The following is a 27,796-nucleotide window of genomic DNA, read 5'->3' on the forward strand; positions in this document are numbered from 1 at the left end:
CCGTTGCGTGTCAGGAGCGGTCAGTTGTTTTCCTCCACCCTGCTGGCTCCGGGGCTGTATGGAAGTGTGGTCGGAACCCGCGACACCCTCCGACCCCCCGCTCCGTCGTCACGGCAGCTCGTGTTTCGCGGTGAAGCGTTTTATGATCCCAGATCGTTTGTGGCCAGTTCGACAGGGCCCGCTTCCATCTTCGCGGCCCACCTGTGGAGTTCTTTAGCCAGCGCTACGGCTGACCTGGAGGACTAGTGCTACGGCTAGCACAAGGAAGGACACAGGTTCAAATCCCCCCTCATGTCGTAGTGCAGGTGAAGCGCGTATGTTGCGTGTCCTCGTCGACCCCTGACATACCGCTCAGTTTTCTTCTTACAATTATGATGGAGAATGATATTTTACACCGGTATCTTTCCGGAATTCTCTGGCACAATCCTGAACTCTGCAACTTTAAAAATATTTGAATCCCCTTTTGTTAATGGAAAATATGTAAATGAGGGCAGGGCAGCAGGTATAACTGCACCTGTTAGCAGAAGGCTGCTGGGTACAGGGTGTCTCTTTGTGGTTTTACTCAGTATCCCCTGAATCATCAGCAAACAGCCAGCTGGGTAAACAAATTGATTTCTGGGAAATAACAATTAAGCCGAATTTCCCCAAAACAGATTTTTCTAACAGTAAAAAGTTGAGTCGTCGCCCATGTGTTTCGGCCTCTTTTCCAGCGCGGTCTGCGGGGTGTTGTACTCGGCTGCAAAGAACGTGCAACCGCGAAGAGCGAGTCGGGGCCGCGGCACCAGCGTGTGAATGGAGAGCGCTGGGAATGCTTTTTCCCCAGTGCCGTAATGTTGATAACCTGAAATAGTACGCTGCTTTCACAGCAGAAGTTTGCAGCTAAAATAGACGAAAATGCAAATGCCGTGCGTCACGTTCGAGGAACGGAACTTTGAGCAGGCCGCAAATATGCAAATGTCACCCCCCCCCACCCCACTTTAGTTAACTGGCTTCGCAGGCACCAAGCGCAGCAAAGCATTGTGGAAAGATCCTCCTGCATGAGCGAGCACAGTTAGCGGGAGCGCGGCGGCGAGGAATGAGAACGCGAGGAACCATATGCAGCCGAGGCTCACGCTTCCTCTGGTCCTCGGCCAGAACACACAACCCGCTGTGTGTCTGTTGTCATGCTTAGCAGGCAGCAGCTCCCACACGGCGACACCCTGAACGGGGCGTCTCGCTGCGAACCTTTATTTGTTTTTCCCTCCTGTTTTTAAGTCGCCAGGAGTGAGAATGAACCTCGTGAAACATGTTAAAGTTGGAAAATGTGGTTTTCAAGCTGCTGGGATTCAAACTCAAGTTCTTTGAATGAAATGGAGGGTGTGGAGGGGTGGGGAGGGGTCAGCAGCTCTAACTACTACACCACCCGGTGCCCCGTTCGTTCGTTCGTTCTCATTAACCGCTTGTTTAGTGCGGGGTCATGGTGGCCCGGAGTCTATTCTGGAAGCACAGGGTGTGAGGAAGGGTACACCCAGGGCAGGACGTCACTCCATCACAAGGCAGTCTCTTACACACACACACACACACACACACACACACAAGTTCATTTGAAACGCATCTTTGGGATGTGGGAGGGGATCAGAGCACCCGGAGGAAACCCACACAAACATGGAGAGAACACGCAAACTCCACGCAGACTGAGCCACATTCGAACCCACGGCCTGGGAGCTGCGAGGCACCAGTGCTACCCGCCGTGCCCTGTATGGCTTTCTCCGACTGGAAAGACGCTACTAGCGTTAGCGTTTCGACCGGAACGCCCCCCTCGATCCCTTCGGTTCCTCCAAGGAAAAGCGGAAGCCCACCCTCCCCTCGAAGCACGTCCTTCGACGCCAACCCCCCGATCTCGCGCGAGGTTATGTAAGCCGGTGCCCGGTGACCCCACGCGCAGCGAACGCGGCTCCGTTTTTGCTTCCTTGAAAGGCAGGGTGGGGCTGAGGTGTGGGGGTGTGGGGGTGTGGGGGGGACACAAAGGATTTCTGTTTCCAGAGCAAACAGTGAAAACAATGGCGCTTCCCAATTATAAGCAAACGGCGGATTTTGGCAGCGCAGCGCGGGGGGCTCCAAGGGCCAGGGGGGAGGGGGGAGCCGCACCGCCACTCGTCAGAGCGCTTTGACAGGCCGCCGGGCCAGAAAGCACCCTTCTCATGTCCATACGAGCAGTTTCCCTCCTCATCCTGGGGACTTAGCGAAGAAAACACTGGGGGGGGGGGGAGTGGGGCCTGGCCACGGCGAAGACGCTTTGATGGTATCGTCAACGGGATTGCGACCCTTACTAATCAGGAGGGCCTCGACCCGAACGGAGCCTCGCCCTTCCTTCTCCGTTCGAACCTCGTGCCCTCGGGATGCAAATTGTTTCTCACCTTTAAAAAGAAACATTGTATCGTTTAATTTTTTTTACGATGATGAGTGCAGCGTATTTAGTATATGTAAATGTAAATGTCAGTGTTTATGTCTTTTTAGCTGTGAAACTTTCTTCGCTTAACAGATCATCGCTGCAGCCTCGGTCAGCGGTCTACAGCTCTCGACTGGGATGTGAGAACTCTTGCGGGGGGGGTGAACCGTGGTGCAAAACAGCTGAGCTGAGACACGGCCTCTCGACGCCAGGTCATTAAAACATAACTGGCAGCCGTGGAGTTTGGGGAAAATAAACTGCATTCCAGCCGGGGTCCCAGCAGGGGGCGTGGTCACAGCCAGCGGGGGAGGGAAGGTCCCAAGGTCATGGGAGACTGGCAGCCGCGGGTTCGACTTCACTAATCACACGGCTCGCTGGTAGGAAATGTGCCGCGGAGGCCTTGGGGACGCAGCATTCACGAGGTCTTAACTGTCACAGCTGTGACCGACGTGTCACAGCTTGTGTGTGTGTGTGTGTGTGGTTGCAGTGAAGCTCAGTACTCCTGTGGAATCTTTGTGTTTCATTCACATTCCCCAGGGTGTGGTATTTAATTGTAATACTTATTCTATTTTATTTTTACCGTGTTCTCATTTTTACTTTATCATTATTATTACTAGTATTATTATTATTATTATTATTATTATTATTATTATTAATTACAGAATAATCCCGAGTAACTTACTGTTAGACCGTCGCTTAGCAATGCTGGTGTATCAAAATTTGTCATGTCAGTAAAGCACACAGAAATAAGAAAACTGAAAAGAGAGAGAAGGCCTGAAAGAGTGTATGTGAGTGTGTGTCTGCGGATGGACATTCGACAGGGATTCTGTCAATAAAGTAACTGAGCTGAAAAGAAAAGCAAGCTGTGAAAGCACACTCACACACGCAGAAGGGGGGGGGGGGAAGAGCGACAGAGGGACAGAGAGATGGGCTGAATGCCGCACTTTAATCGCTCAACACTGCAGTGCTGTATCATTAGATGGGGGTGCTGCACTGCACTTAACAGTGCCAGTGGGGGTGTGGGGGGAGGGGGGGGAACATCAGAAATGTGCTCTGATGCTTCTCTGCACTTTCTCTCTCGCTCTCCTTCACTCCCTGTTTCTCCCTCTTCTCACCGTTGCCATGGTGACGGAACAGCCACCTAGGTACCTAAGCGAGCAGCGCGCCGCATCCTCCCAAAACTAGAAAAGCAACAAGCAGACGGCGAGGCGGTGAAAAAGAACAAGGGCCCCATTAACGGTCGCCCTCCCACCCACAGCACCCCACAGGGACCGAAAGGATCGGCACTGGGGCACGGGGACACAGACGCTGCGGCGGGAAGGGTTCCGCTTCCCCACGCACCCCGGCACACAGCCCCTGGAGGCACGGGCTCGGCGTGGAGAAGGTAGGGACCTTCTGTGTACCGTACCGCCGTGGTGGGGGTGGTATACACCATCACTGCGGTGCACTGCTCTGTGCGTGTGTGTGTGTGTGTGTGTGTATCTTTCAGGGGGGTGGCTGCACGCCCTGTGATGATTTTGACTTCAGTAGGAAAGGTGACTCCTGTCTCACCTGTGACCTCAGCACTGAGAGGAGCGACAAACAGGTGACGTGAGCGTTCAGCATCCTCGTCACCATGGCAACCAGCTCCGGTCCCTCAGCCGGGGCTAGTCGCCCCGGACGGGGAGCGCCGGTTTTCTCGACGGCGCGAAAACGCACCGAAACTGAAACGCGACGCCGGGGCGTCGATCTGGTGACGTGTCCGAACGGCCGAGTCGCTCTCGCTTCCTCCAGCCGCCGTCCAGATTTCAGACTCGCGGGAACAGATCGTGTCGGCGATGCGGCGCAGTCCGTCAGTACATGACACCCAAAGTTCAAGGTGAGAAGCAGTGTCATTGGAGGTAAACTATGTTTACACCGGTACGACACGAGTACTTGGTTCTACGTCCAGTGAGAGCCCATCTGTGGGGTTTTTTCCTGCAGATTAGATTAATTTACATTAATTCATATTAAATTAATTTACATTACATAGATCGATAGATGGATGCAGCCAGGCGGTGGCACAGTGATTAGAGCTTGGGATCCACGCTCAAACTCCCCCTCACGCTGTATTCGCCGTGATCAAGGTACTTACTCTGAAATGATACGGTAAAAATTACCCTGCTGTATAAATGGGTCAATCAGTGTAACTTCACACTGCAAACTGCTTTTGAGAAGAGCATCAGATACATTAATAACCGTGAACCCAGACAGATACCACGTCATTAATCCCCAAGGAGAGACACACACATAAACGGCAATTTAGAGTCGCCGCATATTAAATTGTCAAAGTGGACGAACGGGTCCTGATCTAGCAGCTGCCGGACAGGATCTCACCTGCTCATCATCCCGCTTAAATTTGTTAAAACAAGTTTGTGTAACGACTTCTGCTCTGCGCGTGTTGGTGAGGAGTTTAAATCCCCCATCATGCTTTGCTCTGTCTGTGTGTGTGTGTGTGTGTGTGTGTGTGTGTGTGTGTGTGTGTGTAGGGGGTGGGGGTGGGGGTGGTACCTGGTGAGTGGGAGCAGCACTGAGTCACTCTCTGAGTCAGTGCGCTGTTTCTGTCTGCAAGGTCTCGACCCGACAAAGGCCCCCGCCACGGCAGATCGGCTGAGGCCTCGTGCCCACCGGTTTCGTTTGGCTCCTGAGCAGACGACGCGGCGGCGGAAATGACACCGGACAGGAAACGGGCATCGAGTTTCTCACACTGGTGGAACAAAAGGCGTTCAAGTTGCTCTGTTAGTTCTGCTTCTAGAAGCTGCCCATGGTGTCAGACCATCTCGGTTCGGGTCCCGCGCTGAGGCCGTGGACGGGTTCGGCTCCCAGGGCACAGAGCCCCAAGACGTTGAGCTAAATGCCTGCAGGGAAATATATATCCATCCATCCATCCATCCATCCATCCATCAACAGTCGCTTATCTTGAGCAGGGTTGCGGCATGCCGGGGGGGGACACACCCAGGACAGGACGCCAGTCTGTTGCAAGGCACCCCAAGCAGGACTCGAACCCCAGACCCGCCACACACCAGCTGAACCCACTGCACCACCACACCCCCCCTGGGGAAATATCCAAATGGGTGAAATTATAGTCAGATCTTGACAGAAGCACTGGCTTTGCACTATAAAATGTTAGTAACAATGTAATATTTAAAACAAAAAACGTTATGCAGTTATAATCCAAATATCTCTCATCTTTATAGCTCTACTTTTTTATTCTGAACAGATTTTTCTTGCAGTATTTAATTCAATGATTTCCCCCATGTCAGCATGAAGAAATTTAACATTTCAAGTCCCTTTGGGGAAACACACACACACACACACACACATTTTCAGAACCGCGTGTCCCATATGGGGTCACGGGGAACCGGAGCCTACCCGGCAACTCAGGGCGTAAGGCCGGAGAGGGAGGGGACACACCCAGGACGGGACGCCAGTCCGCCGCAAGGCACCCCAAGCGGGACTCGAACCCCAGACCCACTGGAGAGCAGGACTGTGGTCCAACCCACTGCGCCACCGCACCCCCTTTGGGGAAACAATCATTGGATTATTATTTTTTTTTTAAATTGTTGTTGTTGTTGTTAATAATAATAATAATAATAATAATAATATATGTAAAGTGCCTGAACACTGATCCTGTGATGGGTCTCAGTAACTTATCACTTAAGACAAATTTACTGGGGGTAATAGTTTTAATGGCTTCATCTGTACACACACACACACACTTTTTTTTTTTACACTGGCAGGAGAAATAGTTTAGGGAACTTAGTCTGAACTTCCCCTCCCATAACACCCACCTCTTTAAAGTGAACAAGTATAAAAGTGGTACAAAATTTCTATATATTAAATATTAAAAAATTAAAATATGTATTTTAAACACGTCCACGGCTTAGTTTACAGGGGACTCGGTAAGTGTTAGTAAATTTTCATTATATATTAATTTTTTTTTCTTCGCCAAACTTGGAATGAACTCCCGCCCTTTCGCGACCCTGCGGGAAGGAAGGGTGTCTGTAAAGGAAGCGGTCGGCCGGTCGCGGCCCTTGAGCTCTGTTCCAGTCCCTTTTCAGAGCGGACTCTCTGCAGGACGATCGCGGTCACCTGCGGGAGGCGCCACCGATCGGGGCCGAGCTCCGGAAGCTCCATCAAGGGTACTGGAGCGGGGGGTGGGTTTGGCCTCTCGAACCCCAGCCGTCGCTCGCGTTTCCCGTCGTCCTCAAGAGGGCGGCGAGGGGCTCACACAAACCCGATAAGTCCGGAGCCCAAAAGGGCGCCTCCGCGGCACCCTGCCGGAATGTTCCGCCCCGGCATCAGCAGCCGCTCGCCTGCACCTTGCGCCAGCGCGAATGCTGCTGCTTCGAGCTCTCCCTTCGCGGTGGCTCCTCATTCGAGACGTGTGGCACCGGCGAAGGGCACCGGGAAGCGCGGCGCCGGAGACGCCTTTCGTTGTTGATTTACATCCCAGAATTGGCTCCGCTATTTTACTGAAGTTTGAGCTCGACTGCACTGTGTAAATGGGTCAAATCCACGTGACACTAAAAATAGCGTGTTCATAAAAACAATAATGCCAATCAATAACAAAGTCTCGAGATTGATTGATTGATTGATTCTACTGCTGGGGCAGGCGTGAGATGTTCCACTGCTGACGTGCGATGACTCGGGACGGCACCGCGAGGACGCCCGGCCCAGGGGATGCCCGGCTGGGGCCGCAGGGTGGTCAGCAGCTTTCCCAGAATGCCCTGCGGCACAACTGTCGCAGCGATCACTGGTGCAGGAGGCTGTGGAAAGCGGGGATCACAGCCGGCGGGTTCCTCGCACTCTGCGTCCTCTCCCAGATCACGGTAAGAAAGCCACCCTCAGCTGCTGAAACCAGAGCGGATCGATCATCCGAGACCAGAACACGGTCTGTGTGGCCCGTCTTTGGACCGGCCTTCTTTCGCTAATATTTATTTATTTATTTTTTAATTATTACACAGGGGGTCTGGGTCCTGTTCGTAATCAATGGTTACGGCGCCTTCCCTGCCGCACACAAAGTCCTGGACCTCATGCAGTACCTGCTGTCACCACTGGGGGCAGAAGAGGTGAACCGGCTCTCACACGAGTGACATCATCATCAACTGTTTTAAGAGTCGCTTTACGATACGCGCAGGTTTCTCGTGGTGGTCGCGCGGGTACACTAGAGCGCCAATTGCGCACGTCTCCTCAAGTGTGCTTGAACTCCACGAGTCCAGCGTCTCCTCCGTCGCGTCCGCTCGGGGCCCGAGGACGACCAACGCTTGTGACACGTGGGCGCGACTTCTTCACGTCTTTTCTCCCAGATGTCCCAGTCCTTGAGGAAGGAGCTCTGGCGGATGGAGACGCTGTGCCCCCTGCTGGCCACACTGTTCCTGGGCATCATCATCCTCGGCATCGGGGTGGGTTTGCGTCCTGAGGAGGGCGTCCTCAACGAGCCCGTGAGAAGCCGCTAGAGCGCCTGTCCAGGTGTAAATGTTACACATCTACTCAACGATAATGCTGGATTTTCTTCTCGGCTGAGGCTCGCTAGAATGTCCAGGGGTGAAGCAGCAAGCTACTGTGTGGGCTTCGACCCCACAACCTTCTGGTTGGCCCCAGGCGATTGGTCCTGCTGCAGCGAAGCTTTTGTCCACACAGGTTCTGTATTGCTTGAGAACCATGTCTCCCGGGTGTTTCCCGGCCTTCCCCGAGGACCGGCGCCGGTCCATGAGCCGCCAGCCCTCCTTCACCTACTCCGAGTGGAGCGACGCCAGGGAGGAGGACCTCTTCGAGCTGGAAGCCGTCCCCGAGACCCCCGTCTTCGACTGCTTCGCGGACACGAAGGCCGAGACGGACCCGGTCACCCTCACGGTGAAGCAGGTCGGGCTGCAGGAGAGGTGGGTATGTCGCCGCGGTAACACCCAGTACGGTTATCGTTCATATCGCTGCATTTCATTGGCTGGGGAAATCCGCACGTTCGGTTCGTTGGGCGGTGCTTCGGAGCCTCGTGTCTCACGTTTCTGAGAGTATGTTTAGATGGAGAACAGCACATATCCATCATTGTAGAGACGAAAGATGCAGAAATAAGTACAGTACAGCAGATCAACAGCACTGGGGCGGCAAGAGGTCAACAGTGAGAGGAGTCATTGTAGCGATATGAGTGGAACAAGGAAATATATATATTCATACAGTCATAAGTACATAGATTAGATACATGAAGGATTGTCATGGCACTGGCTGCTGTAACCCGTGTGTGTGTGTGTGTGTGTGTGTGTGTGTGTGTGTTTCAGGAGGGGTTCCAATGTATCCCTCACTCTGGACATGTGCACGCCGGGCTGTACGGAACCCTACGGGGCGCTGCTGTCGCCCGGAGAGCAATCGGCTCGCGACCACCTCCTGAAGGCCTCCAACGTGCTGAGCGCCGAGCAACTTCGCACCCGCGCCCTCGACGACGCCGCCCTTCAGGCCGAGTTCTTTGTAAGCGCCGAGCGCAGGGGGCGCGGGAGGCCGAACGGCGTCCCGGATCGCGGGTCCCACCTCCGGCGTCCTCGCGCGCTGAGCCTTGCGTTCGTGTCCTGTCCCCTGCAGGAGACGCCCATGAACTTTGCGGACCCCAAGGAGTATGACTACCCCGGGGTCGTGAGGAAGAACCGGTACAAAACCCTCGTGCCCAGTGAGTACGCACCCCCCGCCCCCACCCGGCGAGGGCCGCGGCGCATCGAGTTCCCACGACCTTTGACCTTCGCCTTGACCTTAACTCGGGACCGCTTAGCTAATTTCTCATCGTCAGCCCCGATGCCATCAGGGTTAGGCGGACGGTGGGGTCCGAGTGCCTAGTGCCTGGGACGCGATCCGGTGCAAACGGCGCGCTCTTCGCTGTGTTTCAGACCCGCGCAGCAGGGTGTGCCTCAAAGCCACGGACCGAGACGACTTCCTCAGCACGTACATCAACGCCAATTACATGAGGGTTCGTACCTGAGCGCCTTGCCCTTTACCTTCTGCGCGTGTACGGTAATACCGCGTTTTAACATCCGTCCAGCGTAAATCACTTACAACATCATGTGAAACAGCACTGGATTCATTTTTCTCCAAAGCGACTTGCGGTGTTTATCCCCCCTACAATTATGTACCCGTTTATACAGCTGGGTAATTTTACTGGAGTAATTCAGGGTAAGTACCTTGCTCATGAGTACTATAGCTGGAGGTGGGATTCGAACCGTTAGCAGCAGTTCTGTTGACTCCACCTGTATGGGGATGTGTGTAGACACACAATGTGTTTGTTAGGGTGTGATGGGGTGGTGCGGAGGGGGTCCTGCTGACTGGAACGTCGCCCACAGGGCTACGGCGGCGAGGAGAAGGTCTACATCGCCACTCAGGGCCCCACGGTGAACACGGTGAGCGACTTCTGGAGGATGGTGTGGCAGGAGTGCTCGCCCGTCATTGTCATGCTCACCAACGTTGAGGAAAAGAATGAGGTGGGACACAACCGCGATGAACTAAGGTAGAAAGCGGAGGGGGGGGGGGGGGGGTTGTGGAGGCAGAGCCCCGCCCACCTGTCTGTAGTCAGTCTATAAACTCTGTTGATACATTGCTAGACAGATATTTCATTATATGTCGCGATCGATACTAAGAAATGCGACAGTAAATTTTTTTCAGTGTAATTCATTCTCTGCATGATGAACGGGTCAAATATGTGTTGATCATCCAAACATGTCCTGATTTGGGCCGAGTTCTCATATCGTTGGTTTGGGTCTCGTCTTACGTTTGGGGTTGTTGCCCCTCGCAGAAATGCACGGAATACTGGCCGGAGGACGGCGTCACCTACGACGGCATCGAGATTTCCGTCACCCGGCTGATCCGCGCCGACGACTACAGGCTGAGGATCTTCGCCCTCAAGGTGGGCACCTTCCTGGATACATATATGCACACGTTTACTTTGATTGCGTTGTTGTCATGGCAACCAGGGTCCCCAGCAACACAGCTACAGGCAAATGAAGCAACTGCGGTCTGTGGAAATAACGGTCCCGCATTTAGAGCGGTTAGTCCGTATCTCACGGCGAGTGCTGGAACACGACTGTACTCGCACTGTGTGTGTGTGTGTGTGTGTGTGTGTGTGTGTGTGTGTTTGCATGCACACAGTGTGACGGTGAGGAGCGCAGCCTCCGCCTGTACTGGTACACCTCCTGGCCGGACCAGAAGACCCCGGACAAAGCGCCTCCGCTGCTGGAACTCGTGCTGGAGGTGGAGGAGGTGCGACTGCGGGCCCCGCCCAAAAGCGGCCCCGTGATTGTCCACTGCAGGTGCGCATCCCCCCCAACCCCGACCGTGATTTTTTTAGAACAAACAAGCAAACGAGCCTCATAGGGGCCGTAGGTGGCGAGAGATGGAAGGTTTTAGCTTTCATAACGGGAAGTCCCTACGCCGAAAACATGCCTCCTGGGCGGTGCTGTCGGAGTTCTCGCCCTCCAGAAAGATCTGTCCTCGGCTGCGCGGAACCCGCAGCCACCAGGGAGACCTCGCGCTGCGATTGGACGCAGCTCCTGCAGAGGGGGTACATGTGAACGAGCTTCCACGGGCAGCGGAGATGCTGATTCTCCTGCCATGGGGCCGGATTCAGTCAGGGTCAGAGCGGATGCAGCGTTTTTCTACATCTGTAGGCAAGAAATGTTTCGATGACTTAGGGGTGGTCAGAGATGTTGGAGAAGACCAGATATACGGATGAATCCATGTCAGTTACCATGGGACTGATGTTTGCCTTCCCTCAGCTCTGGATGCTGCTTGTCTCCACAGCGCTGGTATCGGTCGAACGGGCTGCTTCATCGCTACCACCATCTTGTGCAAGCAACTGAAGAACGAGGGTGTGGTGGACATCCTGAAGACCATGTGCCAGCTGCGCCTGGATCGGTAAGTTGTCTGGTGGGCTTGAGGGGAAATAGAGGAACCACCTGGTGGTTTTATTTTCCCTTGACCAACGTCTAAAAGTGCTCTCCATCTCTTTCCCAGTGGAGGTATGATCCAGACACCAGAACAGTACCAGTTTGTCCATCACGTTCTCAGCCTCTATGAGAAGAAGTTGTCCTGTTCTGTTGAGGAATAGAAGCACCGCTGCAAGACCTTCCACCCTCTCCACTTCTTACCAAGCGTGGTGGACCACAGGCATGGGTGTTCCTTTCCTCTCTCCATCTTTGCAGCACAAACCACCAGCGCACATCCATTTGTTGAAGTCCTGGCAACAGCGCAAACAATCCAGTGCACTTCCACCATAAGATCTACGCCCACAGCGACTGCACCAGCATCTAGTGAAGCACAGCACAGCAGGAAGTGAAAGACTGTCTTAGTTTGAACGTACACTTTTAGGTGCCAATACCCCAGCAGGGAGATTCTCACCCTCTACAATGCGATTTCACGTCCCGTACAGATAGTCCATCAATATACAAGATGCCAGTGCCAAGTATGAAACTTTAGATGTTCCCAAGACTCTGAAGGTGTGCCTGGTGAGCACATCCACTTGAGGTTTGAACGTTTCCTTTCGTTAGAAATTGACACTTTGTACAGAAGATGATTTCTGTTTTCATATCTCAAGCATGCCAGACGCCAGCAACAATTTGCAGGACACACACAGTACCCATAATGCATTAGACATACCAACCTGGTGCATCTAATCCAGTCGGGAGAAGGTAATTGTTTTCAACATGGTGGTAGAAGTGGGATCCTGCTCACAGAGTGTCATGATGGGACAAAGTCCAGCTGACAAACTTACATCCGAGACAGAAATTCCAGCTAAAAGGGAAAGTGATAAATTGAAGTGTATAATTTCACTTGGAACATGGAATTGGAGGTCTTTTCAGAAGCAATGCGATAATCGCCGCCGTTTTTGTTCGCCGGAGCTCCACAAGTTGGCTGAGGACCCAGGTGTGTGGGGGGGGTTGCGGGTGTCATGACCTCACGCATTTCCTCTTTTTTGTGCACTTGAGACATGTGCGCTCAGACTGCCCGTGCTCCTCGAAAACCCCCAGATAACCCCCCCATCATGGCGGATGCTGTTACCATAGCAACCCGGAAAAGCCCGCATGTGCAGATGTGCAGGTGCGCTCCGGCACCTCCGGACACAGACGAAAAGCATGAAGACCCCGCATGCAGAGTGTACAGCGCAAACTGTACAGTACGGAGTGTAGGTGAACGACGAACACGGGACGGAGAGGCACAGTAAATTCTCACAAAGGTGAAAGCGAAACACGAACTTGCGAGTAGAACTGGAATTCACAGGCGTGACGAAACACCGGACTGGAACTCCGGAGCTGGACCGGAGCACAAACGGCAGGAGCAGACGGGACAGGTACACTGGACTCAAACATAAACACCTACGGAGCAAGACGTGGGAACCGAGTAACTAAAGTTCACGAGGAAATGGCGCTAAAATACCGATAAAGAATTTACGGAATGTCACCTCAGCTCTTTGCTCCTTTTATACGTGCCTGATCCCCGCATTGAGAACAGGTGTTTGGGTGTGGACTGGTGGGCCTCAGTGGCGCCTCCTCTGGTCACTAGAGGTATCGCGCCTGTGGGTCAGGACACACAAAGGGCCGATGGAAACGTGAGCCGTGATGATACTGTACACTGTGGGCGATGGATGCAAATATTTCTTTCTTGGCCCTTTGACCCTTTGACCCTTTGACCCTTTGACCCATTCCCGGTGTGAAGACACACACGAGCCGCGTGCTGCTCTCCAGCTCGCTTTCTGCGCACATTTGCGCTCTGATATCATCCTTTCAATAATTCATTCATTCTGTTCTGGAGACAGTGCTTCTCGGTATAGCTTCTGGGACCTAAATCGGCAAACAGGGAAACAAACGTGCGTATTTGTATTCTTTTTACTCTGCAAACGAATATGTGTGTGTTTCGCGTCTCAGTAAACGAGCCCTTAATGAATTATTCTCGTTCGTTTGTTTGCTCGATGTCTCTTGTCCACCTGGACACCGGAGTCCAGTTGTCGCTCGAGGAACACAGTCTATATTCCTTCCTCTCGCGTCGCACCCGTGTCCCGAAGCTCTCTTTCAACGCAGTGGCGGCCTCGGTTGCGGCAATACTCGGAGCTCCCAGTAGGGGGAAGCACGTACAACGAAATTGAATCGCCGCCTGCTCTCAGTTATTGCGTCACCGCTTGGTTGAAACTTTGAACCAGACTTACAGTATCTGGCCATTCATACAGCGGGGTATTCTTACCGTATCGTTCAGGGGTCTCACAGCAGTGCAGAAATGCTCCAAGCAGCTCCTTTGACGTCGCAAGTTGATGTTCTTAACCGCTGTGCCCCCTGCTGTCTGCTTCTGCTGTTACTTTACATCATCTCATGATGTGCAATCAGCTCTTCATGGCAATACCTGAGAAGCAGGTAGAGTGTGAAACGCAGCGCGTACGTGGTGGACGTAACCTGGCAGAATAACGCTGCCCACGGCGTAGGTCTGGGTACAATACCTGGCCTCCGCGGGAGTAAATGTAAGTAATTATAAACGTCCTGTGCTGGATGCAGGCCTGGCTATGACTGTGTCATGAACACAAACCGAGAGGGTGACAACACACTGGAGTTGAGGGGAAACTGGATGCGTCCACAATGAGCTTTGTTAATTTAGTTCTTTACCAAAATACCAAACGGAAAGTGAAAGGCAGCATTTTGGTGACTTATAAAAATAGCAATTGTATTATTTCACTAGCCTTAAATCTTAAGTCACTAATGTGTAACACAAAAAAACGTCGTCCATAGAAAACCGTGGCAAGCTTGAAATTATAATTAATATTATTATTGTCCTTATTATTATTATTGTGGACCTTTCCCCTTTAAGAGCTGCTCTCTCTCTCTCCACTGACCTCGTGCTTCTCTAATCCAGCCTGTTGGTGCTGTGACGTCACTGGACTGCTTGTCCGTGATTGGTTGAAGGTGACGTAAGACTGTTTTTTTTTTTTTCCCCCACCCCCCCTAGCCCTTCTAAAGCATGAGCTCATCTCTGTTTCTCTTCTAGTGTTGAAGTGCATCTTCTGACTCCATGGATCTCTAATGTCCTGAGAAGGTAGAATAACACTCTGCGTGTGTGTGTGTGTGTGTGTGTGTGTGTGTGTGTCTGACACTGACAGAGTGAGTGAGTCTTTGAGTCGGCCTGAGTGTGTGTTTGTTTTTTTTTTTTTTTTGTGCTGTGACTGTGTGTGTGTGCGCGGCGTGTGTGCAGTGTGTGGTATGTAAATGCGACACTGCACCATACACTGTGTCACTCAGTGTTTCCCTGCCTCCCCAACCCCCATGGTGTCCTCCCCCGATCCCCCCTGCCTGACCCCCCCCATATCCACAGGAGCTCTGTTACACTCTCTCTCACACACACACACACACACACACTCACACACTCACACACTCACAGGGACCCTGGAGCAATGGCTGTCTGGGGACTCAGGACCTCAGGTGAGTCTCCACACACACACACACACTCTTGTTCCAGCAGTTTTGCAGGCTGAAGGTGGAGTTCAGGTGTGAGACAGTAGGGCGTGGGGTCCCACCCCCTCCCTCACCGGGGGGTCTCCTCATCAGTGCTCTTTCACTTCTGGGTTATTCTGTCCTGGCGATTGGACTTCACTTTAAAAGCGTGGTATTTTCGCTGTGAAACTGTGAGCTGGGATGAAATTTTGGTTTTATTCTCCACCTCCATCCTGCTGGCTGCATATCCTGATCACGCTCATTTAGTCTGTAAAACCGAATGTGATTAAGATTAATTTTCAGTACTTGATGCAAAGTAACCTGAAGCAGACGCGCTTTTTGCTAGTTTCCGTCAGACCGGTAATGAGGTCATATGGTGGCGGCGCTCATCGCCACGCCGCCTACTGGCCGAGCGACTTTTCGCACTCCGGTTGCGGTGATGCCCAGTCAGGGTGCCAACATGACCTCTTGCTCTCTGAAGAAAGTTGGTGGAACTGCTCATGAGCTCCCGTGGTGCACGGATCCTTTTGCGTCCCACCTCTCGGGTGTCTGTCGTCCGCTCGGGGGCGGACGTCCCACCTCCTCCTTTACTCTGATTTGCTACCCAGGGTGGTGGCATCTAGCAGGGGTCTGTCTGCAAAATTGATTTTTTTTCCCCCCCTTTTAAATATGGCGAACTTTACACTGTTTGTATAAAATCGTGCGTTTTGCGTCTGACTCTCAGACGGAGGCGTTTGTAGTTTCTTCGCCGGAAGCTTTTGCTGTACATCCGGAAATATGGGCTCGTCTTAATTAGGCGTTTCTCGATTTATCTGACACTTTTATCCAAAGCAGCTTACGGGGTTATATTTGAGCACTAAGTGACTTACGCTGATTTACCGCTTCGTACAGCGGGGTCATTTTTACTCTATTAATTCAAGTTAAGAACCTTAGTCAAAGGAACTACAGCAGGAGGCGGGATTTGAACCCTTTAGCAGCTACAGCACCTGTTGCTTCTGTGTTACTGTAAGTGTAGAGAAACGGTAGCCTGCTGGCGTTGCTGTCGCCCATTTTTTTCCCGCTTGTATGGCTGTGTTTCCATCCCATCAGAGGCCCTGTTTTGACCTGACTTGAACCCCAGTGGAGTGCAGTTGAGGGTGGTGTTGAGAGCAAAGACCTGTTGCTTTGGAGACGTGCGCCTCATTTCGGGTGACCATCCACATCCTGGCCACATGCCCCACCAACGCAGTCTGGACCCGTAAATAAAAATGCGGAGCGGTCCTCCCGCCTCGCATCCGGAGCGTTGCCATGGCGACGGGATGGTTCCACATGGCCTGGCTCAGCTGAAAACAGACGGTTGCGTCGCATTCGAACGTGAGGCTGAGAGCGCCACGGGGCAGCGTCGCAGGAACGACTCCGGAGAAGAGGCACGGAAACGCTACGGTTAAAGCCTTCCGTCCTCTTCTTCCCGTTAACCACCCCCCCCACCCCCTACCCCGCCTGCTTTGAGCAGCAGCAACCCGCCATTAGATGCTGGCCGTGTTCGTCCTGTGGCGCTCAGGCGGGGCAAAAGCGCATCTTGCGCTGGGTCTCTGTGGGCCGGGGGGGCCCCTTGGCGCCGAGCTGCGCGATGCTGCACCCGTCTGAAGGCCACAGCAGGTGCGCGGGTCGCGAATCGCTAAGGTAAGACTGCAGCGTTTTCATCTGCTGTCAGTGAGGGTGGGATGCGGATGGCAGATGCAGGCTATCGGCTGCGTTAGCAGCACTGTGTGTGTGTGTGTGTGTGAGACAGAGATAGTTGGTGTTTCTGTGTGTCTGTATAAAAGCCACGAGTGTGTTTATGTGGCTGTTTGTACACCTGTGAGTGTGTGTGTGTCTAGAGCAGAGTGTGAGACGGAGAAGAAGATGGAGGGCTGAGCTTTGGAGCTTCTGCGCGGGGCTGTGGCGGTGGGATCGGAGCGGTCGGCACCGGCGATGGCGGTTCGGTCAGTGTCGCGGTGCTGCGTCGCAGCCGTATGGCAGCATTTGAAACTCGGAAAACCCGGCCATGCGGGAGCGGCGGCCGCCGTCCCGCTCTCCGTCCTGCCTGCGTTTTGTCCGACCGCCCGTGCATCGGCGCGGCGCGGGGGGGGTCAACATGTAAACAACGGCACCATTTTTTTTCCCCCATGAGCTGTAGCTCTCGGCACGCTGGGCTCATACTGTCCAGTCAGAGTTCTTATGGCACAAATTAATTTCCATTGCTTATGATATAATGTGTTTTCTGGTTTTGGACGAGAATAAAAGGCAGGGCTTCTATAAATCAGTTTTACATTTGGGAAGAGGTGGACCTAAATTTTGTGTGTGTTTTGCCAGGAGTAAGATATGGATACATGTATTGATACATTTAATATAGTTATATATATATATACAGTTACATTAATTTAAAAAGATACAGATGCAGAGGATCTGGAAAACGAGATGCATTAAACTGCAGGGGCTGCAGTCAAGCACTGTGAGTCATTTACAGCGAATCGCGTTGCGTGTGGCCAGCTGTGTTTGGCGAGATGTAACGCAGGACCCCCGGCGGTGCCGCGCAGCCATTGGCCGGGGCCGCTGCCGCTGTCTCCATGGCTCCCCTCCTTGCTTCCTGGCCGTTGTTGCGCGCCGAGGCCCGAGTTGCTAGGCTGAGCGCTCTCAGAGTTACATCATCACTCCCCCCCCCCGACGGCACCGGGGGTAAAAAGGCGATGCGGAGCCGGTCCGGGTTCCACCGTGGCCCAGCCGCTCGGATTGTTCTGCAGCGTTGGCTCCGCTTGCGCCGCGCAGCTAAATGTGCCGATAAGACAAAGAATGAGAAAGATTGAATATGAAATATGAATACAGTATGTTGTTTAGAGTGTACAGCAGAGCCCTGCAGCGTCGCTCTCCTCCCTTTCCGACATCTATTTCCCTTTTTAGAGGCAAAGCAGGACGAGCGAGTTAGTCAGCGTCCCGGGGAATAGTGGTTCGAGCACTTCCCTTGCACTTGGACCCAGGTTTGAATCCCACCTCCTGCTGTAGGAGCCTTGATCGAGGTACTTACCCTGCCCTGCTGTACGAATGGGTAAATCGGAGTATGTAACGTCTAACGTGACTTCACAGCGTGACGCACAGCGCCTCGACAGTTGTTGAGCGCTGTTGTGTAAAAAGAGGCGCGCTGGTTAGTCACCCTTTGGCCCTCATCAAACGCAGTCAATAAGTACCGATACACGTGGCGTCTTGCTGACCTTTACTGCAGAGCGTTGTGCTCGAGCGGGGAATGCGCGACGGGCTCGGGTGCGAGGCGCTGCGGGAGAGCCGTTCGGCTGCACTGCGGCAGCGGCGGCGTCGCTCAGGTTCCGCCGTCTCGTTTGAGCGCGATCGGGCTGGACGGCACGAGCGCGGTAAACGGGGTACTTCCGTGGAGGCGGCGGGGCCGATCCGAGCGGCGAGTCCCTCTGCGGTCAGAGGATCCGATGGTTATCGTCTTTTCCTCCCTCTGTACCACGGGGACATCATTTACATCATTATTACTGTCATCAGTGCCGACACTTCCCCCCGACGTGGCGTACAGTCATTTCTCCTTTTATAAGCAGGGTCATTTTTACCGCATCGGTTCATGGTAAGAAAGGCAGCAGGTGGTGAGACTCAGACCTGCTTTCTGTGAGTGCAAGGCGACACCCCGAAGCACTACGCCCCCTGCTGCCAGCTCTCGCCGAACTCTTAAGTCGGTACGATTTTCATCGCGGTGAGTGCTGCCGCCCCCTTCATCTCACTCTAATAACCGCAGGCTGCTTATCATCTCTGAGGATTAGTGTGTCTCGTGTCCCATGATGCACTGCTCCTTGCTGCCCCAAGCACTTTGGCTCAGCTGTTGCGGGGGGGCGGGGCGGGGAATGGAATGGAGCGAAGTTCCCTAGGGCTGAATTGCAGAACGCCATTCTCGTCATGTTTAAAGTGTTGTGTCACCACGTCAGGGTTATTACTGCGGTACGAATCGAGGCTGTAATGCGGTGCGTGCGTGATCCGTGTCAACGGGGCGTGTTTCCCTGCAGTGGAGTTCTCTGACGGTGTCGACACGACGAAACGTCACGCGGCATTTGGACACTCAAGTAATTTTGCGTCCCAGCCCCTCTGCCCTCTGTTCGACTCCAGCTCCTCTCCCCGCGTTCGTGTGGCTTTCCTCCAAAAGTGCTCTGGTTTCCACTCACTGAAGGCACGGTTCAGGTGGACCGATGATGTCGTGTCCGTCTGCGTCTGTCCGTTCGTCCTCCCGTCCCCAGGACGCTGCGCATTGCCCGCTTTGGCCTTCAGCTCGGAGAACATTGCAGTGGACGATGAACCTCGATCATCGCGCCGATCATCCCCACCTTCCTCACGAGCGTTTTTTTGGAAAAGTGACAAGGGGGAGCAGCGCCGGCTCCCCGCACTCCTTTGTTGCCTTCGCTTACCTGTTCGAGGGGGCCCCTTGCAGTCTGAAGGTTGTCGGTTCAACTCCCTCTAGCCACAATAGTGTTGCTCAAGGTATATTTACGTTTACGTGAACAGGTACCCCGAAATGTTAGAGTAAAAATAGCCCAGGTGTGGGTAAATGAGTGTAAACGAATTAATGTGCAAATAGTAACAAAAAAGTGATGTGTTCTTTAAATCTGGGTGAAAACACACTTTGATGTCACAGCTATGGCTCCTCCAGCAGAGCGCCTCCCGCTGAGCGACGCGGAGCCAAGTGCCGTCATTCTGCGTTGCGCAACAGGGGTGGTTAAAGTACAACTTAAAGCGGCTCTTATGGGCCTGGCGGCTGGAAGTGGTTTTGATACAGGGATAGAGGTGTGTGCGCGCGCGTGTGTGTGTGCGTGTGCCACCTGGAGCGCTTTCGCAAAGCACACCTCTCACGTCCCCCCCCCAGAGTCTCTGTTTCTCAGACGTTGTCAGACATCAGGGTTCGACGCTCTGCTCTTCGTTCATCTTCCTCTTCAGAGGAGCCGCCGTCGCATTTATTATAATCCTTTGCGAGTCGTGACCACTGTCTCCTCACATCTATAAATAGCAGCATTCTTGCTGATATTTTTAGAATGTCTTATCTGCTTCATTTTTATTTATTATTTATTGTTTTTACACTGATTTATACAGCGGGGTAATTTTTACTTTGGGTACCTTGATGAAGGACGCTAGAGCAGGAGCTGGGATTCGAATCCGGGACCTTGAGCTGTAAGGCAGCGGCTCCAACCGCTACGCCCCCTGCGGTCCTGGACTTGCGAAGCCGTTTCCAAGGTTACGGACCGCCGGATGCTGGGAGTTGCCCCGTCCATCCGGGGAGCGCTCCGCCGGACCCCGACGTCCTGACGTCCTCCTCGTCTCTCTTCCTCTCCCCTTCCTCCCCAGAGAAGCCATGGACGTCCCGAATGCTCCGCGTGTGCCACCGCCCCTGTGAGCGCGCCGTCCCCGCCCCTCCTCGTCCCACCCGACCGCACCCGTTCCCGCAGAGGGCGCCCATGGCCGGGGAGAAGGGCCGGCGCAGCGTCATGGACGGCAAGCGTCTGGCGGGCCTGCTGCAGCGCGGCGCTACCCGCACGCTCGTCATCGACAGCCGCACCTTCTCCGAGTACAACGCGTCGCACGTGCTCAGCTCCGTCAACGTGTGCTGCTCCAAGCTGGTCAAGAGGAGGCTGCAGCAGGACAAGGTGACGGTCACCGAGCTGCTGCAGCCCAACGGCAAAGCCAAGGTACGGTGGCGCTGGGGGGGGGGGGGGTCGCATCCCAGTGGGCGCTGCACGGGTTTCCCTGGGTGTCCAATGGGGGCCTTGAAATCTGTTAGCGTGTGCTGGCTTGCGTAAGTGCAGCATCCCTTAGTGTGTGTGTGTGTGTGTGTGTGTGTGTGTGTGTGTGTGTGTGTGTGTGTGTGCGTACATACGTTTACCATCATATACCATGTTTACCGTCATATGCCAGGCAGCAGCCCCTTAGATCTTCCAGTAAGACTGTTAATTATGTTTTTTTTTTTTTTAATGACTTTTTCCCAAGATTACACTTTATTTTTGATTTTAGTAGCAACTTTTGGAACCGCTGGTTGGTCGCCCTCATCTCTACACCTTTTGTCTCGTTTTCTCACTTGGGTTCGAGGGGAAGCTCTTCCTCTCCCGGCCCTTGCGCTCAAAGCGCTCAGGTTATATTTGGATGCTTGTGTAGGTCTGCTGCCGTTCGGCGCCTCTGCAACCGGATCCTTTGTCTCCCATATGCATCTGCAGAGTGTGACATGTCTGTCCCCAGCAGCTGCGCGGTCACCTCCGTCGTTCGAGGTGCGCGTGCGAACGCGAAGGCGCTCGGCGCCAATCGAACCCCTGCGGAAGCCATGCCGTGTTTTTTCTCACCGACTTCCCCGCGGTCGAACCCGCCTCTCGAACTTCGCTTTCGCTGTTCGATGAGGGACCGATTGACGGTCCAAATGAGGTCTTTGGTAAGACGGTAAGTTGTCAAAGGGCAGCAGGTGCTGACCGCAGCAGAATCTACGAAAACTTGTCACTCGAAAGTGTGTAACACGAAGAACGAGCGTGCGCGACCGCAGTGTGCGTGACCCCAGTTGCTCGAAGTGAACGTGCAGGTTAGATGCTGGGGTCCTGCCGCAACGGTGAACCCCGCAGCAAGTGGGGAATTACAGTCCCTGTAATGAGATTGACCCGGCGGAGACGAGAGGTGTTTGACCGCTATTGACCGAGACCAGATTCCTTTCTCCTTGGAACAGGTCGGGTCGGGTTGTTTCGCCCGAATGTAAGCGGATCTCGAGCTGCTCCTCTCCAAATAGACGCACCTGGAGCAGCCTGGGCTTTCGAGGGGATTTGACCTGGGGGTGGGGGTCCGCCAAAACAGGTGCTGATTGGAGAAGGAGTGGAGCAGAAGCCAAGGACCCCCCTTGGGGGTTTGGCAAACCGTTCAAATCTCTGTATGTGGGCAGACTGCCAACCCCCCCCCCTCCACACACACACACACACACACACACACACGCACGCACGCAGACTGGTTGGCTTTTATGATCTCCCGAGTAAAGAGGATCACAGCAGCGATTAGTGAAAGGCTGGATGAAGCTGAACTTAACCAGAGCAGCATGGCGGGGGTTGGTTGGGGGGGGTCAACCGGAGGGGCTCTCTCATTGGCTGAGCATGACATCACCCTCTTTGTGTGGCCGCCGGCTCTACTTGAGCTGGGCACGTGCAGGCCGGGCGGCCCAGCGGGGTGTTACGTCCCGTCTCCACCCCCCCAATGCCAAATGGTGCGGTAGCCATGGTAATGGGCCCAGTGCCAGCACTCGCTCTTCGCCTCGTGGTATTGACCGTGAACGCGGTCGTGGATGGGAGCAGGAAGCTCTCCTCTGGAAGACCCCTCTCTTCCCACATCCGCCTGTTTGCCCGTTGCCGCTAATCCCAGCTGTTAGCGGTTGCTATGACAGATGGTCCGGTGTTTATGTACAGTGGAAAAGTGTGCCGGACCGCTGTGAGGTCCAACGCGGTAAAACTCGATGACCGGTGAGGAGACACACGTCACTCACAAACGCACTGTACACTTTAGTCCAATATATAAATATATATATATAGAGAGAAATTATAAAGCAGCAGGTGGTGCAGCGGTTTGTGATTAGAGCTGTTGCCTTGCAGTCTGAGGACCTGGGTTCGAATCCCTGCTCCTGCTGGGTACTGACAAATGAACCTCCCGTTCTCGTGGCGCTTTCATCACGCAGCCCGTTCGTCACACCCAAACGCAGTCTGACGTTTGGGATTATTGGATTTCCTACGCGACCGGGCCTCTTTCGTTGTGTGCCGACTGCTGTTTGGCCGCGATGCGTCTGGACCGCACGTCGACCGTCTTCTCCACGCACCGCTAAACGCACGCCGAGGAGCTGCACTCGAGTCTGTAGAAGAGGAGAGCAAAAGGAAGGGGAGTTATATAAGGTCGTCGTGCGATTTCACCGAGCACATTAGTCCACGAGGAGGATTAAGGTCAGGGGAGGGGGGGTTGAGCCCAGTTGCTGGAAGCCCCGCCCCCAGATTAAATTATAATTGAGATTATAATGGCCTGGCGACCTGTTTAATATTTCGAAGAGGGCTCTACAAAGTAGGGCACTTGCACAAGGCCTCCGGGGCTGTTTCTCGGTCCCTGCTTTGCCCCTGGAGGCGCGTCTGGCAGAGGAAAGATGTGGGACGTCGAACGGGAGGTTAATGGGTCACGGGGATCGCGGGACCTTTCGATGGGAACGCGCTGGGAGTCGTAGGACATGCCGATGCTTTAGCTCATAACTCCATTGAACAAAGGTCATCGGCAGATGGCCAGGACCCATACTCATCTGGTTTGGCCTCAGTGTGAGACACGGCGGTCTAGTGTGTCAGCAGGCCATACCTTGTAACACGGTAAAGTGTGGTACTGGACAGCAGTACCACATCCGGTAATTGTAACAGAGTTGGGGGGTCCTTGCTGTCCCAGGAGCCCATAGGATCAAAGCCTCCTGCAAGTTACCAGCCTGGGTGGTGTGTGTGGGGGGAGGGTGTTCCACCTGCCACTGCTTGTCACGCAAAGATGATGTCATCCCTTATATGATGTCACATGATCTCATGCTCCCTTTCTGGGCTCTGATGGATTCCATGTGTCTTATTTGGAGCAGCGGGGATGGTGGGGGTGATGGAAGGGGGACGTCTGCTGCTCGGAGTTGTGGTACGAAGCGGCGACCCCAGCACGCTGTCCTCGTTCTCTTCGGACGTCTTGGTTGTGCGCTTCTCGGCCGTGTCAGAGGTCGGTATAATGGAAGCTCCGCCCCCGAAACCCCTGAGTCCAGCATGGCATCTGGGGGTAACCCTGATCAGCACGCCTATCCTGTCTGTGCGTGCGTAGAGAGGGGCACCAGGCATTAGTGCTGTCAGGGCTGTGACCCCTGCAGGTCACGACGGACAGGTGCGGGACTGCAGTGGGGGAGGTGTGTGACGTGCTGCTGGCCGATTATGACCAGTGACAGGTTGGACAGCCCAGAGTGCCCACAGCACCTGTCGCCTGGAGCATGACAGTCCCTGCAGGAGGACTGCTTTCTCCTCTGCCGCTCGGTAGGATCCGGGTTCGAATCCCACCTTCTGCTACAGTGGATTCGAACCTGGACAGCTGGTTGCGTAGTGGTTAGAGCTACTGCCTTTGGACCCAGAGATCGCAGGTTTGATCCCCACCTCTGGCTGTAGTACCCTTGAGCAAGGTACTTACCCTAGATTGCTCCAGTAAAATTACCCACCTGTATAAATGGGTAAATGATTTTAAGCATGTAATAATTGTGACCTTAACATTGTAAGTTGCTCTGGAGAAATGTGTCAGGTAAATGTACCTGGAAGTCATACAATAAAATTAACCTTCTATAATAATAGGTAAATTACTGTAAGTAGATTAACAGTGTGTATGTGGCTGCACAGGTGCCTCAGTGCTCTGTCTTTGGTGTATCTGCTGTGTTTGTGATGTGAGACACCCGGTGCTGGGATGGGCTCTAATCCCGCTGTGATGTCATCGCCCCGGTTTAGCTCCAATCCAATTACCGCAGAACACCTTGTTTGGTGTGGAATGGCATCTGAGAGCTTAGGGAGGTAACAGGGAGCTGACTGCACCCTGTGGGGTGTCTGAGAGGACCCATGCGGTGTCTCTCCATCAGCACACCTCCTCTTGAATCCACTCTGCTTCTTCTCACTTGCTCTTGCTGAGATTGCATCAAACAATCGATTCTCCTGAAAGTGAATACAGCAGAGGGAGTGTCTCCAGTCGAATGTGGTGCTCTGGCCCTTTAAGGGGAGGGTGGAGCTAGAAGCTGGGGGCGTGATCAGGTTGGGGGGGCGTGGCCAGAGCTGGATGTGAGAGACAGGAGGTGTACCTGTGAGGAGTGGTGCTATAATCTCACGCTCACACTCAACCTGTCTTTGTCTTGAGACAAACTGGATCTATGACATCATTGTTGAGTCTCTCTCACACACACACACACACACAGTACATGGTTGGCTCAACACACACTATTTCTTTAGGACAGGGAGTTCATTAAGAAGCAATAATGTTAATATTTGCAGCACATATCACACGCGTGTTTACTTTGCATGATGTGAATTAGGATGCACAGTAACAGCGCTTGAAATCGAGTCTAAAAGAACTAGCACGGTGAAGGGGGAAACCAGATGCGTTTGCATCATTCCCATAATTCCCTGCTCCGGTGTTCGAGGAGCGAGGTGCTGATGCGCTGCAGATTCTCTCCCCGCTCATCTGTATTCCTGCCCTTTTCTCCTCACTCCCCCGATTCCTGCCACTCCCCCATTGGCATTGTCTTGTGGTGCAGCACACCTGCATACTGATGTACATGTGCTGTTACACACGGTACACAGTGTCACTCTCATGCAGTACATACATACTGACACACACACATACACACACACACACACACACTGTCTGAAACCGCTTATCCCAAGCAGGGTCGCAGCGAGCCGGAACCTAACCCAGCAACACAGGGCGCAAGGCTTAGGGGGGAGGGGACGCACCCAGGACGGGATGCCAGTCCGTCGCAAGGCACCCCAAGCGAGACTCGAACCCCAGACCTACTGGAGAGCAGGACCCGGTCCAACCCATTGCACCGCCGTGCCCCCTCCATACTGCTACATACACACTGATACATACAGTACATACTGCTACATATATCATATACTGATATATGTAGTACTTGTTACATACATATTGCTACATATATTACATACTGTTACATGCACATGTTACATACTGTTAAATATAGTACATATTGCTACATACTGTATATGCACATATAGTATATACAGTACCATACATACTGCTACATATACTGATACATGTGCTACTTATTGTTACATGCATACTGATACATGTGGTACATACTGTTAAATATAGTTAATACTGCTACTGTACATACTGATGCATATCAGGTGGTATATATTGTTTGTAGGAGTATGTACTGTATGTGCCCGTATGTGATATGTACCGGTACAGACGTTACATGCCGCCACATACCGTATAGTGCATAGTGTAACACACGGTCCATACCGTACTTCTACATGTGTGCATATTCACAATACGTACTGTACATATATACTGTTACGTACTTGGCTCTACAGACTTGCCACGGCCCTTTATCTCACAGTACCTGTGCGAGGCAGCGGGTGGCGTAGTGCCTACAGCTGTCACCTTGTACTGAGGACGCAGGTTCGAATCCCACCTCCTGCTGTAGTTCCCTTGGATGAGGTACTCGCCCTGAACAGATATGATAGAAACGACCCTGGCGTACAAGGGGGGAGATCAGCGTGTGTAACCGTGTGACACTCTCTGTGTGCAGGTGGACCTGGGCAGGAAACAGGAAGTGGTGGTTTACGACCAGAGCACCCAGGACGCCAGCTTGCTCTCCAAGGACAGCTTTGTCTACATCCTGCTGGGGAAGCTGGAGGGAAGTTTCCAGCGCGTGTCGCTCCTCACAGGTAGGGCCTGTGGCGGGACGCCTGGGACGCTCGAACCCAGGACTCCTCATTCTCCCACCTCCCTGGCGCTCTGCTTATCTCATAGCAATTTTTTTTTTTTTTACTATTGAACATTTACTCTTGACCCCCCCACCCCGGGCAGTCCTCTGAGGGTGAGGGTGCGCCGTGTGTGCAATGCTCCTCTCTGGCCAGCAGGGGTCGCCACTTACCTCCTGTCTCAAGAGGCCTTGCGGCACGTGGTGCGTGTGAGCAGCCCTGATGGGTTACCGTGGGCCGCTCGCTGCGTGTGTCCGTCCAGGAGTTGCCCGCGTGAGGCCTTCCCAAGGCATTATGGGTACAGCTCAGTGTGTCTGCTGCTCCCCAGTCAGTGTGATGCAGGGTGATGTAACCATGAGCTGGGATTTGAACAGAAGCCTTGACCTAGACTTGGTGTGTGTTGGGTGTGTACTTGGTCTGGACCGGCTCTTGGCGCCTTGTGCTCCTGGCGCCTGCGAACAGAAGCGTGACGTAGCGGACGAGGGAGGATTACAGCTCCTGAAGTAACTGTTTTACGTAACCGCTCCACAGAGGGTGTGTGTGTGTGTGTGTGTGTGTGTGTGTGTGTGTGTGCGCGAGTGCGTCTGTGCGTGTGTGCCGTGACCCCTAACCTCTGACCCCTGTGAAGCGGTTGCTGTGGTGCTCAGTGGATGTCCAGCCAGTGACCCCTCCGCCGTGACCACTCTGCAGCCCCTCTGCCGCCTGGTTTTCTCCTTCCCTCACCTCCGACATGAGGACCATTAGGGCCACTTTTATAAACTTCTCTACTTTTTTCATTTTCCTTTTGGAAATTTCCACAGTTAATGAAATAAAATCTTTGTTCACACCCCCCCCCCCCCCCCCACCGTTCCCATTAAACCATCTGCGACACCTCCAACGCGCACACACACACACAACCACTGGCCCTAACTGAAACGTTGCATCACTGGGTTCGCGGTCCAGTGGCTTGGAAACAAGCTTCCATGTGCGGTGCAGTGGCTGACTCCCCCCCCCTCCCCCCCCCACACACACACACACACACACACACACACACACACACACACACTCCCACAATCCCCTCTGCGCTGTCCTACCCTTCGCAAAACTGCCTTTTCCGCTCACTAGGGAACTGAAACTGTGGCATCCTGGTCTCCATGGAAACAGTCTGCTGGCACGGCTGCGTGATCAGATCCCCTCCTGCTCCGGTGCCCTTAATGACTTATTATTTACCCTGAACTGGTACAGTAAAAATGACCATGCTGTATAACTGAGCAAATTGCAGCGAAGTTGATTAACACGGTTATTTACCTCGAGCTTGATGTGGGGGTGGGGAGTCAGGGCTCAGTGTGTCAGTTGTCCAGGATCCTGTCTCGCTTCGCCACCGCAGTCCCCCCCTCCCCCGGGGCCCACTTCTGCTG

At 53.5% G+C, this 27,796-nt stretch overlaps 2 protein-coding genes across 4 annotated transcripts in view; both read left to right on the forward strand.

Moving 5' to 3' along the window:
* Positions 1-7,089: 7,089 nt before the first annotated feature.
* On the forward strand, positions 7,090-12,838 carry LOC108942176 (tyrosine-protein phosphatase non-receptor type 5-like). The gene is made up of 12 exons (XM_029251922.1): positions 7,090-7,278; positions 7,414-7,518; positions 7,756-7,851; positions 8,090-8,328; positions 8,722-8,908; positions 9,020-9,104; positions 9,319-9,398; positions 9,769-9,906; positions 10,218-10,328; positions 10,571-10,731; positions 11,222-11,335; positions 11,435-12,838. The coding sequence occupies exons 1-12, from the start codon at positions 7,090-7,092 to the stop codon at positions 11,526-11,528; spliced, it is 1,599 nt and encodes a 532-aa protein (XP_029107755.1). The 3' UTR covers positions 11,529-12,838.
* Positions 12,839-14,439: 1,601 nt separating this feature from the next.
* Positions 14,440-27,796, forward strand: part of dusp8a (dual specificity phosphatase 8a) — a 30,222-nt gene continuing 16,865 nt past the window's right edge. The window contains exons 1-3 of one of the 3 annotated variants that reach the window (XM_029252346.1): positions 14,440-14,494; positions 20,251-20,591; positions 26,225-26,363. In XM_029252346.1, coding sequence (XP_029108179.1) covers positions 20,271-20,591; positions 26,225-26,363 — 460 coding nt within the window. In that variant the 5' untranslated portion in view covers positions 14,440-14,494; positions 20,251-20,270. Of the gene's footprint in view, positions 14,495-14,837; positions 14,878-16,199; positions 16,552-20,250; positions 20,592-26,224; positions 26,364-27,796 lie in introns of those variants that run through there. The other 2 variants (XM_029252344.1, XM_029252345.1) reach the window with 2 other exon arrangements.

Source organism: Scleropages formosus, chromosome 5 (genome assembly GCF_900964775.1).
Source record: "Scleropages formosus chromosome 5, fSclFor1.1, whole genome shotgun sequence".
NCBI lineage: Eukaryota > Metazoa > Chordata > Actinopteri > Osteoglossiformes > Osteoglossidae > Scleropages > Scleropages formosus.